Source organism: Helianthus annuus, chromosome 4 (assembly GCF_002127325.2).
Source record: "Helianthus annuus cultivar XRQ/B chromosome 4, HanXRQr2.0-SUNRISE, whole genome shotgun sequence".
Lineage (NCBI taxonomy): Eukaryota > Viridiplantae > Streptophyta > Magnoliopsida > Asterales > Asteraceae > Helianthus > Helianthus annuus.
Window position 1 is genome coordinate 201,038,117 of NC_035436.2, and position 11,687 is coordinate 201,049,803.

General features: G+C 37.2%; 1 protein-coding gene across 6 annotated transcripts; it reads right to left on the bottom strand.

The window, feature by feature from the left end:
• Positions 1 to 213: 213 nt before the first annotated feature.
• Positions 214 to 11,419, bottom strand: LOC110937966 (E3 ubiquitin-protein ligase PRT6). 6 transcript variants are annotated; one of them, XR_002591137.2, is made up of 19 exons: positions 11,105 to 11,419; positions 8,876 to 9,961; positions 7,290 to 8,365; positions 7,074 to 7,214; positions 6,648 to 6,891; positions 5,869 to 6,579; positions 5,159 to 5,356; positions 4,400 to 5,043; positions 3,845 to 3,896; positions 3,156 to 3,765; positions 2,859 to 3,067; positions 2,241 to 2,764; positions 2,052 to 2,156; positions 1,897 to 1,963; positions 1,731 to 1,808; positions 1,514 to 1,582; positions 1,230 to 1,336; positions 782 to 880; positions 214 to 486 (listed from the first exon to the last, which is right to left on the bottom strand). XR_002591137.2 is itself a non-coding variant. In XM_022180436.2 (19 exons), exons 1-18 carry the CDS (start codon positions 11,180 to 11,182, stop codon positions 1,262 to 1,264), a joined length of 5,859 nt encoding a protein of 1,952 aa, XP_022036128.1. In that variant the 5' UTR covers positions 11,183 to 11,419; the 3' UTR covers positions 214 to 486; positions 1,230 to 1,261. The 6 variants fall into 6 exon arrangements, 5 of the variants coding, with proteins under 5 accessions (XP_022036128.1, XP_035844685.1, XP_022036127.1 ...); XM_022180436.2 differs by lacking the exon at positions 782 to 880 and having other exon boundaries at positions 7,290 to 7,710; positions 7,819 to 8,365; XM_035988792.1 differs by lacking the exon at positions 782 to 880 and having other exon boundaries at positions 214 to 482; positions 7,290 to 7,671; positions 7,777 to 8,365.
• Between the last annotated feature and the right edge of the window lie 268 nt (positions 11,420 to 11,687).

Sequence of the window (11,687 nt, forward strand, 5' to 3'; positions counted from 1 at the left end):
AATGCAAGCCTCACACCAGATCTAGAGATCATTGGCTCAACTACAATATCTATTGCCATAATCCCACAATCCAAATTTACAACCGTTTTACCTTTTACTACTAAAAAGATAACAAGATGCTTATTGTGGTTCGAACACAAATCCATAAATTTCACCATCAACATGTAATATTGTTTGTAATGCAAAATTGCGAGATATGCTATTTCAAACACATGACCAAAGAGAAATCAGCACTGCAACATATAGAGAAAACATCAAATATTTGCAAATGCTTACACCACCATAGGTTATTGTGGTCACTCACTATATATCGATTCGGTTCCGTTCCGTTTCATAGTTGAAGGCAACGATTTTGGGCACAAGTATTTCATAGGTATTTACAATAACTGTACATAAAAGCTCTGGTGGATAGAAAGCATGTCGCAAGGTCCGGTCCGTCTTGCATATGATGAAAAATCCCTCCCTCCTTTGTGTCAAATCAGCTGCCTGCCCAAAAAAGATTAAATGCTACAAAATATCAAATCGCAATCATTCTAATCAAATCAAATAATATGAATCTAGCACATAATTATATTTTAAAATGCTTTAGGATGTTTCCATCATTCTAATATTATCGGAAGCGGGGTCAAACTATGATCTCTATGGCTTGGTTTGGGCAAGACATAAATCAATGGGTAGAATGAATGAATCTAGATGCCTTTGTAAACTCTGAACAGGTTATCAACAGGTCAGACCCCACTGAAGAACCGAGTCAAGAAAGAATGTTGGATTTGCCACTTACCCACCAAAGCAACTACCCGGAATCTATAGCCACCTATCGACCAGTCACTGCCGTCGCCGCCACCACCTGCCGACAATCCATCACCACGCTTACTACCGACTGACGTATAGCAACGCGCCATGATCCACCATCACCACCACACCAAAATATCAATAAAACGTATAAAAGCAATGAACAAAACCAAAATGAAAACTTTGGAGAAAAAAAAAAGCTAAATCTCATAGTTCGACACAAAACATGTACTTAAATCACAACAACGGAAGTTCTTAATTATCAAGGGAGTTCCTTTTGTTACTTCTGAACTAAATGTCTAGCAAAATAGCAAAAGCTAATTCTAAATACATTCGTTTAGAGGGTTTAAATATAAAACGCAGAGCTAGCAAAATTACGAACTTCATATGAGAAGAAAAGAATATGAAGATACAAGAGCAGTGTGTGGGGAACAGACCTTGGGTAGAGTTCAGCTACAATGAATCCAGTCTAAAGCATTAGGAAAGCACCAATTGATGTTTGATGCAGCACTTTTGAACTCCGATCAAGTCCATGAGAAGCCACCTGGCAAGAAAAAACAATATAAATGACACGAGTTTGTTGCATAGTAGCAGTCAACATAACATTAGTGGGACTGTAATTAAGTAGTTTAACATACTAACATTAGCGGGACTGTAATTATGTAATTTATTACTTTTATGTCCAAAAAATTATATATGTACAAAGAATAACTCATGATACCATATGACTTAAAGCTGCATAACGTTCCTCATTCAAATATAATGGCTTTCCCCTATGCATTTCAATGTCCTGCATAAGTAATAATAATGAATTACTGATAGATACTTTTACACAATGTCCATTTAAAGAAATGATAAAAGTATAAAACAAGCATAAACAATTTCAAAAAAAAAAAAAAAAAAAAAAAAAAAACATAAAGAGTGGAACTTTGTGTTACCTCTTCACCAAATGCATCCAGGTAAGGAGATGGCCAGCGTGCCTGACGTGCAGATCTTTGAAGTAATATTGTAGTTTTCTACACACGAATTTGTTAATGAACAAATGCACAATTTTCTTATGCAGAAAAAATGATGCTTCAAAAGTAAAAATGTGTGAAGACTTACCCTAATCAACAGAAATACGCCAGTGCCGGCCCCACAAGACATCGCATGAGTTTGGCACTTGTTATTCCTAAGGCAACAACTCATGTCAAATACAAGTTCATATTCAGAACTGAGAATTTATTTATAGATTGTTATATAATAACAAACAAAAACACCTGCAGCATGTCTTCCAGCTTGGCGAGCACAATTTACCACACAACAAGCATAACGCGGGTTCATCCTGAACAGCTCCACAGTCAACACACTTCTGTTTTATGTACCTAAATATATAAAATCACTACTAAATAAAGATGAAAATCATGGAATGAAAAAATCTTGTAAAATTATAAAAAAATAATAAGAACCTTTGCAACAGATCCTGGTATAGGTGTGGCAAAACCATCAACTTAAATGGGACGACAGGGGTTAAGTGCAAAACCCGTGAAGGATTACTAACTCCGAATTCCTTTGCAATGTGTTGCAACCATTTTTTAACCAAAGATCGTGCCACTTCATCATTAACTATGTTGTCCAACGCTGGAATATTAAACATCTTCTCCAACTCATCAATTTCAATAGATTCTTCTGGCGTGCCAAAAGAGTAATCCATTCTATCTCCAAATGTTTGTGATGGTCTAAGGGCCCCACTAAATGGTGTTGAAGCCGAAGAGTTCATTAATTTCCACAACACTGCACACCTTCGGAGAAATGGAAAACTCAGGCTACGAATTGACTCGGTAAGATCACGACAGTTGTCCATATAGTTGGAAACAAAATATTGGCTTAAAAATCTATGTTCACCCACAAACTTAAAAATGTCGGTGATAAGAGAATCATTGTGACTCAAATCATTCATAGACTCGTTTAATCCAAAGCATGTTAATGCAGCCTACAAAAGAGAAATGAAACAAGAAACAAAATGTTAGCAAGATATAGACGAAACTAAAATAGCTAAAAATAAATTGTTCAAATGTTCAATCAACCTGAGTTATGGAGACAACATAGCACATATGAACAAGAGGAAAAAATGTTTTTTCAGATGTCATAGAAGGCACCGGAAGACAAAATAGGATCCACATTAAAGTCGAGAAAGCATCCGATGCGAGAACAGGGTACGATGCCATTGCACAAAACTGAATATCTGGGTATCGTTTGCCCATATCAGCATTTTCCAACATACTCATCACACTTTCTGAAAAACATTTTTTACATGATTAATATTGAAACAATACAAGGTAACCGGAGCCCACTAAAATTTGTGTAACTAATGATAATATTACCTTCAACTCTGTAGGTGTCACTGGGTGGTTCGTTTAGAGTATCAGCACAGCAGATCGACTTTGCGAACTTTTTAATACACATTAATCTTAAGAGAACGTCAAGTGAGCTTTGAACTCGGGTACGGTGAACAATTTTAAGCAGCAATGACAAAATAAACCCACTAGAAGACCTTAACTCCTCATATAAAGCATCAACGCTAAAATTGGTAGCTGAGGAAGTCCTTTCAGATCTAGCAGCGATTTCTATAGATGTAAGTGAATATTTGAGGGTGTCCCACATGATCATGGAGTCACTTAACCGATTTGATCCGGAAAGTTTATCGTCTCCTGGGAAATACATTTCATGAAGTAAACGAATTACGGATTCAAGATTTGTGATTGTTCCTCGTTTGTGTAACACTGGAAATGATTTGAGAAATTCACTCCTGCTAGAAACATCAGCTGCAGCTTGCAAAAGAGAAAGTGATTGTTTAAGGAGAAAAACGTCATTAGCATCTGAAGAGAACAAAATTTGACTTTTTAATTGCCCGTTGTCCTTGGTTCCTTCTTTAGGTAAATCAGGTAACACGGAATTTGCAAGTCCTCGACAAACAGGACATAAAAACTCCCCCTAAACATCATACAAAATATATAAAGAAATAAGAACTTACTTGCATACATAAACTAAAAAAGAAATAAACAAAACACACCTGATCTGGATCCACAATATGACCTCCTTCGAAATCAATTCTTCTCGTATATCTGCAGCAATAGCATTGTACATTAAAGTTCTCTTATACTAACATGAGAAAAATGTCATTTTCGTCCCTCATGTCTGGTCAGTTTTGCGACTTTCATCCAAAGGTTTGTTTTTTTTTTTTTTTTGCATTTGGATCCAAAAGGTTTAAAATGTTGCCATTCTCATCTGACTCGTTAACCCCATCCTTGTTTCTCCGTTAAGTCGGGGGTATTTCCGCCTTTATAGAAATTTTTTTATTAAGCTAAAAAACACTACAAGAAATAAAGATCAACCTCTGTTGGTTCGAAAATACTATACATACAAATATAAAAACAAAACAAATGAGTAAAAAGACAAAAATATCCCTGACTTAACATTAAAAATGGATGGAGTTAACGGGTTGGATGAAAATGACAAGATTTCAAACCTTTTGGATCCAGATGCAGAAAATTCGCAAAACTGAGCAAACCTCAGGGACAAAATGGCATTTTACTCTAATAACAATTAAAATATTGTTAATTTATACCTTTCCTTCAGCGACCGTAGATAACGATCAAGGCAATCCTGATGCACTGCATGCCCACATGAAGAAACATAAATTCCATTGCAATCTGACGGTCCAAAACCTTCATATGTCAGACATGAAGTCACTGAACTTGGTTGTGCCTTGCTACGCGACCCACCAACAGAGGGTGACGAATTATTTAACAGTTCATTAGATAAAGATGCGATGTACTTCCCAAGTAAAAAAGATTCATTTGAACTACATTCAGCTGATGAAAAATCCGCATCCTTCATAACATCATTTTCCATAACGTCCAGAATCTGTGTGTACATATTTTCTTCAAATGCATCACCCGAAGATGTGGTTGGTTGACTACTATTATCATGTGACGTTTGGGGAAAATGAATATCCTTTAATGATGGGAAGCGGATTTTTATGAACTCCAGAAAAGCATCAACCTCTTGTGGTTGACCAGTAGAAGAAAATTCATTAATTGTATTCTGAAATAAGTTCATTAATTCAGATGATATCATTGTTTCTGAACTGCTTGAAGTTTGAGTGTTTAAATCTTCATCGCTATATGAAACTTGCTCCTTCCCAGATCTTTGAATTTCTTTTTCCAATGATGGAGGACCTTTATCGAGCAAACTCACAACCCTAGATTTCTTTAGACAGAAATCCAGATCATACCATTTGAAAAGTCAATACTAATATAATATTATAATAACATGTAAATTAAACAAAAACAAGAAATTAAAAATAGGGTTGCGACTTGCGAACCTGGAGAAGAACTAAAAACGACACAGGAGACTTGGAACTTGCGTCATGACAGAGAGAACAGACTACCTGTTCATGTCCATCTGGATCATTTGCAACTTCAGAAATACTTTCTTCAGCATCGTTTGAATCATTTAAGCCACTTTCTGCTGATGAACTTATGTTCTCCATGAATTTTGACTGCTGTGCCTTCATTTTTTTCTGTGTATAACATAGTTGAACTCAAACTCTGAGCTTTAAAAAAACAGGAGTAAAATGTCATTTTCGTCCCTGAGGTTTGGCCAGTTTTGCGACTTTCATCCAAATGTTTATTTTTCCGCATCCGGATCCAAAAGGTTTGAAATCTTGCCATTTTCATCCGGCTCGTTAACTCCCATTCATTTTTCTCCGTTAAGTCAGGGGTATTTCCGTCTTTTTTGCTAACTTAAAGGGCTATTCAGTCTTTTTCACTTTTTGTAAAAAGACCGAATACCCCTGGAAAGGACCGAATTGCCCTTAAAAGTTAACAAAAAGGACGGAAATACCCCTGACTTAACAGAGAAAATGGATGGAGTTAACAAGCCGGATGAAAATTGCAAGATTTTAAACCTTTTGGATCCAGATTCAAAAAAATAAACCTTTAGACGAAAGTCGCAAAACTGGCCAAACCTCAAGGACGAAAATGGCATTTTACTCAAAAACAAATAAAAAACTGTACATGAATGTGAACTGACCATTATAGCAGCTTGTCTCTCACGTGCTTTTGCCTTCCGTTTCTCACTATCAGACATGGAAGCACTGTTATTTGCATCACCGCTAGGCGTAGAATGAGGGAGCTGATTAACAACTTCAGGCGCTAATCTTTGCAATTTATTGAGGCATCCAGGATCCAGCTCAGCAAATTTCTGAAGGAGATTCTTGATCAAAGAAGAAAGGTCAAATCCACCAGATTCCACCAAACTGTACACATTTTCTTTTTGATTTATCCTCATTAACGACACAAGAAGTGATAACAAGCTTTGATTATCATATCCATCATTTACACCCGTCGATATTTCTTCACCAGCAAAGGCTAAAAGCGGAATAGAATTATCCGCATCACCGGATTGGATCTGCGCTTGAGAAATATCTAATGCTAGTGATAGCAAGTGCAATGCTGTTATAAGAACTCCATCAGGAGCGCGTGATGGCATCAATTTATCGGTAAAAAGCGCATAAAAAAGAACGGCTCGAATGATTTGTAGAATTGTTTTGCATGTAGCTACTTTGGCTAACCCATTAAGAGGAGGATAAACCTTTGACCATTTTGGAAGCTGATTGGTTAATGCAGAAACATTGCAAAACCGCAAGTATCGTTCTTCCGCAACTTGTAAGTCCCGCGAATTCCAACGAGGATGATACAAATCTAGTTCTTTCCAGTACTCTAAGCGTAATTTGTACATACCCTAAAACACATAATACTATTGTAATAAGTAAATGGAATTAGAAAGATGTATATTTTAAGAACCATTACCTGTTTGATTCCAGATGGATAAGAGTACTCAGCTACGGTATCCAAAATTTGTTGAAACTGGTCAAGTTTAGAAAGGTCACGAGGAAGGGATTTGACCAATTGACTATGAGTGGCATTTCCAGTGGATAGCTTATAGATTAACTCACGTTGAAGACATTGAGTTGTAGTTAATCCACAAAATCGCCTTTCTTTTACTATTTGTATAATAAGATTTAGCATCTCCTGTACCAAAGCCGCTTCATACCTGAAAATATCAGTTAATATTTGTGTTACATCATAATCTATGGAATTAGGGACGTTAATTGTGATCCTTCTTCCGAGAAGTACGTTAATGATAATAACAAAACAGGACATCATATATAAGAAGAGAACGAGCATGTAACATAAAAATATACATGATTAATGAGTTTTAGAAAATATACATACTCATTTGCTCTTTCCAAATCCAAATTAAGATAAGCTGATAGACCAAATCGTTTTATGATTCTAGAAATATACAGATCTGCTGGAGCTAATGCAGCACAACATTGTAGAAGAAATAAATCAAGTTCCAAACCCTGCTCAGACCTGCATTAAAAAAAAGAACGATAAATCAGTTTCATAAGAAACTTTTCACCAGATAATTAACTGATTTTTTCCTACCAGCGAACCGAGCGATACCACTCATAAGATAATATCGCAGCATCCCCATTCTTCCTCCACATTCCAGCATGAACTTCACTACAGAAAACCCTAATACGCAGAGGATGTTCCATTACAAAAGCAGAGAACCCGTACGGGTGGCAGCCACCAAGCACATGGCCGAAAAAATCACCAAATTCAACTGATGAGTCAGCAGATGATTCAGATTCACCATAACACCTCTTCAATGCTCTCTGTAAAACCAACGAGAGCAAACGATGCAACGGTATGTGTACTGATATCTCCTGTGAACTAACATCGTATTCAATTTCAGGCCAGTCTGCTAAACTCAAAGCCTCTAATTCATTTGTATAATCTCCATCCACCACACGATCTCCGAAACCTGCAGAAATGGTGTCACGCGGTTGATGAGCACCAAGACCTGCAGAAATAGTTTTTCCTTTTCTAAACTTAGATAGTGTTCTCTTTAATTGAAAGAAATTACTACCAGAAGCATTGCTTGTTCTTGAAGTTAAGAGAGTGAGATGACCTCCTGACGTATTCGCAGTATTGTCGGATTTCAACCAATTTTCAATGGCCCGTAAACACTCGAACATTAACCATGAAATTGAAGTCAAAACAGGTATACTTTCAGCATTCCCTCCAACAGCTTCCGAATCACAATCCATCGATGTGCCCCTTGCAGTCACACTAGATACAGAGCTTTCCTGTGAAAGTCTCCCAACTTTTGCATGTCGTAAAATGTCTTGTTCATCAACATCCTGCTTATTTGTAGTGGACACTGATTCATCTTCAGTGGAAAATGCACCAGCCACTAATAAAGCATGAATATTTGCAATGGAGTGACCTAAAACAAAAGGCAAATGCATGTTTTCATTTTCTTCTTCTATGTGAATATTGGTTTCTCTTTTTTGAGGGCTAATTCCCTGCACAAAAGCCAACAATTTCATCCATGTCCTTGATAGGTCACGCCTGTCACATGTCATGTATTTTGGTATTGTCGAATGGCTCATGACAAATCTAATATCTTCAACGACACGGTGTGTTGTTTCATACAAATTTCCCCACTTGGATACCTGAAAAAAAAATCATTATTAAAACACGGAAATTGAAAATCGAGTAAAGTGCCATTTTCGTCCATGAAGTTTGACCAGTTTTGCGACTTTCGTCCAAAGGTTTGTTTTTCCGCATCTGGGTCCAAAAGGTTCGAAATCTTGCCATTTTCATTCGGCTCGTTAACTCCATCCATTTTTCTCCGTTAATTCAGGGGTATTTCTGTCTGTTTTTGTTAACTTAAAGGGCAATTCAGTCTTTTTCAGGGGTAATCGGTCTTTTCACATAAAGTGAAAAAGACCGAATTGCCCTTTAAGTTGGCAAAACAGACGAAAACACCCCTGACTTAACGGAGAAAAATGGATGGAGTTAACGAGCCGGATGAAAATGGCAAGATTTCAAACCTTTTGGATCCAAATGCGGAAAAACAAACCTATAGACGAAAGTCGCAAAACTGGCCAAACCTCAAGGACGAAAATGGCATTTTACTCTTTAAAAATAAAAATAAATATATATATAGAAGACAACTTTACCTGTAGTCGATGATCCTCTCGAGAACAAGAACTGAATATGTTGGTTAAACATTCCAAAAGCATGGTTAAAAGATCCATTTCCTTAACGAGGCGTGGGGTCAAAGTAGGGACAGTAAAAATTTGAACAGAAAATGTCGGTAGTAGTAGATATTTTCTAAAAACAGAATCTTTACACTCCTTCACAGCTTCATTAACAACCTTGGGATAATACTTTAGAAAAGCCTTTGCAAATTCATATTTAAAAAAAGGATCACTGAGCAACTTCAAAAGTAATTCATGAAGCTTCCGGACAACTTCCGTGCTTAAAAACATTTCTGCCCTTACAACAACATCCAGCAGATCGACTTCCGAGCATAATCTTCCAGAAACAAAACTAAGCAAACTTTCACTGCACTTACAAAAATCCAAAAGCATCCCCACCACCGCTGATGTCAGCACATCTGTGGCCTTTTTAGGTTCTGTAGCATTATCATCAACAGTAGGCCTGTTTTGGTGGTTACTCTCAGCAATTTTTAGTTTTCTTTTCCAGTAAAGAAGAAGATAATCCAAAACAGGACCTAAAGTCTTTGCAATATCTTCTTGAAGTGGCTGTATCTGTTCTGCTCCTTTATGTTTAGAACAAAATCCACTACGTTTCCATGCCGTCACATCTCCACAATCACAGCATCCACCACCTGTGTATATGATTGAATAATCATGGTCCTTATGGTTACCATTTTTGAAACATGGGACACAAATCGCACATGTGGGATCATGTTCGCATGTTCTACATCGGTATGCTATGTCATTGTGTCCCCACACAGACCCACAAACGCCACGTTTCCCAGCATTCATCAAAGCCAGTCGTTGTAGCATTTCAGCAGGATCACCATCAAACATCAACCACTGCAACCAGACCATGCTTTCGTGTAGTAAATCTTCAATGTTGGGGTCTGACTCTGCTTTCATTGCAGCCTCCATCTCATCATCTGTTGGTAAAATCGCATTGAATATTTCTTGTAATCGCGAGTGGTTTCTTCTAACAAATGTGATTATTCCAGACGGATGCTCAAGGTTCTCTTCAGGAACATCTATTAGTGATAGCCTCTGATACAAAAAAAATGTCAACATGATTAACATTATGTCACCATTGAACATTAAGATAGAAAGCATGCCAACTTTTCACTAGAGAATCATTCAATAATCTATTTTTCAGTTCCTTGTATAGTGAAATCCCTCTATCAGACAAGTTTGTCAAACTTTCACCTAAAATTTTGTCCTCAATCATTTGCAAGGCTTAAAAAACGGAAACGAGGTTCGAGGCGTTTTCCCTTTGCCTCACGAGGCGTAAGCCTCGAGGCGAACGGCGTAAGCCCGAGGCAGAAATAAAAAATAGATATTGAATTATATATCTGATAAAAATAATAATACTAACTAAATTTATCATCAAAATCATCAAAAAACACACATAAAAAAGACGTAAATTGCTTGAAATTGACACAAAAAGTCAAAAACATCAAAAACAAATGTCAGAAACCCCTAAGGCGTACCTGAGGCGTAGCCTTTTTAGCACCTCAGACCCTCTGAGGCGCACATACAATAGAAACCCCTGAGGCACACCTCAGAATCGTTTTTTGGACGCTTCGCCTCGAGGTGCACGCCTCAACCGTTTTTAAAAGCCATGATCATATGGTACCCTTCTTCAATCTCCTTACCCAGATACCCATAGATTTAAAGTTTATACTTAGAAATATAATCATAATATCATGTTTTGCCCTAAAACTCAAACTAGATATCTATTCACTAACACGATAAAACCGGTGAAAACCAATTCGACACATACCAGTACCACTGTAACCACAACCTACAACACTAAAACAAAACAAAACAAACACTCCAACAACAAATTCCACCAAGCAAAATCAGTTATCTTTCAAGCTTCAATATCACTAAACTTCAACCTAAAAACCTAAATTCCAGAAAATAAACATGATTCTCAAATTAAACTTTTACAGTAAAAAGATCTAACATCCACTTCCCTACACAACAGAAACATCACCTAACTCCTGTATTTCACAAAATGAAGATTTATCCAAAACTAACCCTAAATCGTGAAATAAACAGTGAAAAACAATCGTACAAAGCAAATTACAAACCGATAACAATAACGAAGAGATTCATCCCTAATATTATGACAAGTAGGAGCAATGCGGAAATTAGGGTAGAAAAATTAGGTCAAAGAAAAAGTACCTTGAGTATACGATCTTTGGGAGAAAGAAGAGGCGTATGAAGTTCAGATGAAGAGGAATCAATCTCCATCCTGAACATGTAGCGGAGAATCCAATCGGCGCAAAAACAGTTGCCGATTTCGCAAGTGTAACGACCCAGGGCTGAATAGAAATGCGTAAAATCTCCTTTTTTTGCAGATGTGTGTGTGTGTGTGTGTGTGTTGAGTTTTATCTTGGAGTACAAGATATTAATAAACCGGCCTGTCTATCTCTATCTCTCTCTCTCTCTCTCTCCACTCGAGAAAGAACCACGGCTCAAATGACTGATTGCGTTTGAAGTGTTTGTTTGTTGTTGCTTTTTTTTATTTTTTCCTGTTTTTGCTTTTCTGCAGTTAAATTGGGTCACCGCCACTAGGTTTGGTAGGTTCGCAATTTACACCCTTCCTTCGCTTTTTACACCACCGGTTTCATTTTCATCTATCCACATTCGGTGTATCTAAGTTACACTAGTGGGGCGTTGGTTGGGACGGGGAGGCCAGTCAACGTCAGCTGCTTTACTACGGGTTGCGTTGGTTGGGGCGGTGTCTCTTTGGTGTGGGTATTCT

Bases quoted from the DNA above. Each gene is read 5' to 3' on its own strand.
- LOC110937966 (XM_022180434.2), bottom strand. From the start codon at position 11,182: ATGTTCAGGATGGAGATTGATTCCTCTTCATCTGAACTTCATACGCCT. The intron at 2,765-2,858 runs GTTGATTGAACA...TCTCTTTTGTAG, and splicing joins ATGTTGTCTCCATAACTCAG to GCTGCATTAACATGCTTTGG. The intron at 1,809-1,896 runs GTAAGTCTTCAC...ATTCGTGTGTAG, and splicing joins GCGTATTTCTGTTGATTAGG to AAAACTACAATATTACTTCA.